We start from the raw sequence: 1,726 nt of genomic DNA, 5'->3' as shown, positions 1-1,726 counted from the left end.
CTTTGTGCCTTCATGTACTTTCTTCCCTTTTCAACAAGAGTGGACCAATCCCACGAAGAGTCGATGTACTCCGCAACAACTTCAGAAGAATAGGGCTTAATTAATACATATTCAGTGTTATACTGGCCATACACGTAACCTTCGGCAAAAGCAGCAATTACTCCACCAGCACTGACAAGAGAGGGTGAAACAAATGAATCCCACTTCGTCCCCAAAGTACCTCCACCTTCCGGCAGCACCAGCGTCGTCTGCGGCACAAATAGATCGACCCATTGCAGCTCCTGAATACTTCTTAAATCACTGTTGCCATCATTCTCCTTTGCAGGCGCAGCTCCACAGGTGGCGCAGCACATCGTCGTGACGAGGAGCAGCAGCACCGCGGAAGCAAACACATGCCGGGACATGTTGGACCTCTGCGGCTCACTCTCTCTTCCTTCCCTCCTCATTCCGCTGGATCCAGTCACGCGGCGACGGTTGTGTGTGCGGGGTGCCTTCACTGAAGCAACACGTGAGAGCATATAAATATGTGTGTGTGGGCGGTGTGTGTGTTGTTGGTCCTTTCAAAGCCTTCGTATTTCACAGTAGCGATTAGCGCTTTTTTGCTTTCTTTCCTAGCGTGTCTGTGTTCAACAAGTGGAGAGTACAGCAGCAACAGCGGCAATACATCAGAAAAGTCAGTGAGGAGCAGAGCACCCACGCAGAGAGCAGGACACAAGAGAATCCGAAAGGGACGGCACGGAGGACCATCGCCCACAGAAAAGAGCAGCAACACGGCAAGTCACGGCGGGCCGTCGGTGTGTGCGGGCCAGCCCTCACGCGGTGCAACACGCCACACCCAACAGGGAATGACAGACAGACAGGCGGAGGGAGATGGATGCCGTCAAGAGGCACTCAAAATCAACATGGCCCGTGAGCATGCGGCCACTCCGCGCAGGAACACAGGAGAAAAGGATGAGAGGGGAAAAAAGCAAGAAGCAGCACAACACACACGGAAGAGACAAACGACAGACGGGGAAAGCACCGCCGCGGCCCTCGCCCTGGCCGGCAACTCCACACCAGTCCTTAATTACACACCATCGCGGTGCTGTCAGTCACCGGGTGAGAGAATTCGGCCCTCCACACAACAAACGCACACAGAGCCAGCAGTCACCTACCGTGGACGAGGAGGAACAACACACAGCCTCCGCCTCCAGCTCAATCCCACGGACAACGGGATACGGCCACAGCCCGCTGCCGGCACACAGCGCACGCGGAGCAAGCAATCACCCAAAGAGCCACACGCGGAAGCGGATCCCCACCCATGCATGACGCGGCGCCTCACTCCACGCGGTCACACGGAATGCACTGTTTCCTCAATGGAACTTATGCCTCGTCCATCCCTTAAAGATGCTTCCTCTAATAATGGGGCTTGGAACACCATAGAAAAAAGTGAAAAACGCAGTAATACTGCAATAATGCCGGCCACAATCATCCTCCAACTAAGGTGCAACTCCCCAACTACGCCGCGTATGCACGAACAAGTAACATACCATATAAAAACCACCCAATGTTTTTCACCAGGAACCAAACAACCCCCTTTCCCTCCCTGATTTCTTCCGTCACTGCTACGATCAATAGCGTCGGACATTTTGGCATTTGTGTGCGGTGCTGCCGCATTGGGCTGGTGCACCTGCAGCGTATGCACACATAGGCATCCAAAAATATATAAATTCAAAAAGTGTTTTTT

The 1,726-nt window shown here is 53.3% G+C and overlaps 1 protein-coding gene across 1 annotated transcript, besides 1 other annotated feature; it reads right to left on the bottom strand.

Annotated features, from left to right (window-relative positions):
- Positions 1–518, bottom strand: Tc00.1047053510567.10 (trans-sialidase, putative; the record flags this gene model as incomplete). The annotated part of the gene is made up of 1 exon (XM_797374.1): positions 1–518. A coding segment is annotated over one exon (518 nt), but the record flags the coding sequence as incomplete, so codon positions are not given.
- Positions 1–1,726: a sequence feature (areas not merged during assembly with more than two copies in the genome that could not be assigned to a particular haplotype).

Source organism: Trypanosoma cruzi, genomic scaffold (assembly GCF_000209065.1).
Source record: "Trypanosoma cruzi strain CL Brener 1047053516787 genomic scaffold, whole genome shotgun sequence".
In the NCBI taxonomy this organism is placed as follows: Eukaryota; Euglenozoa; class Kinetoplastea; order Trypanosomatida; family Trypanosomatidae; genus Trypanosoma; species Trypanosoma cruzi.
Note: the sequence above shows the minus strand (reverse complement) of the source record. Positions and strands in the feature narration are given on the sequence as shown.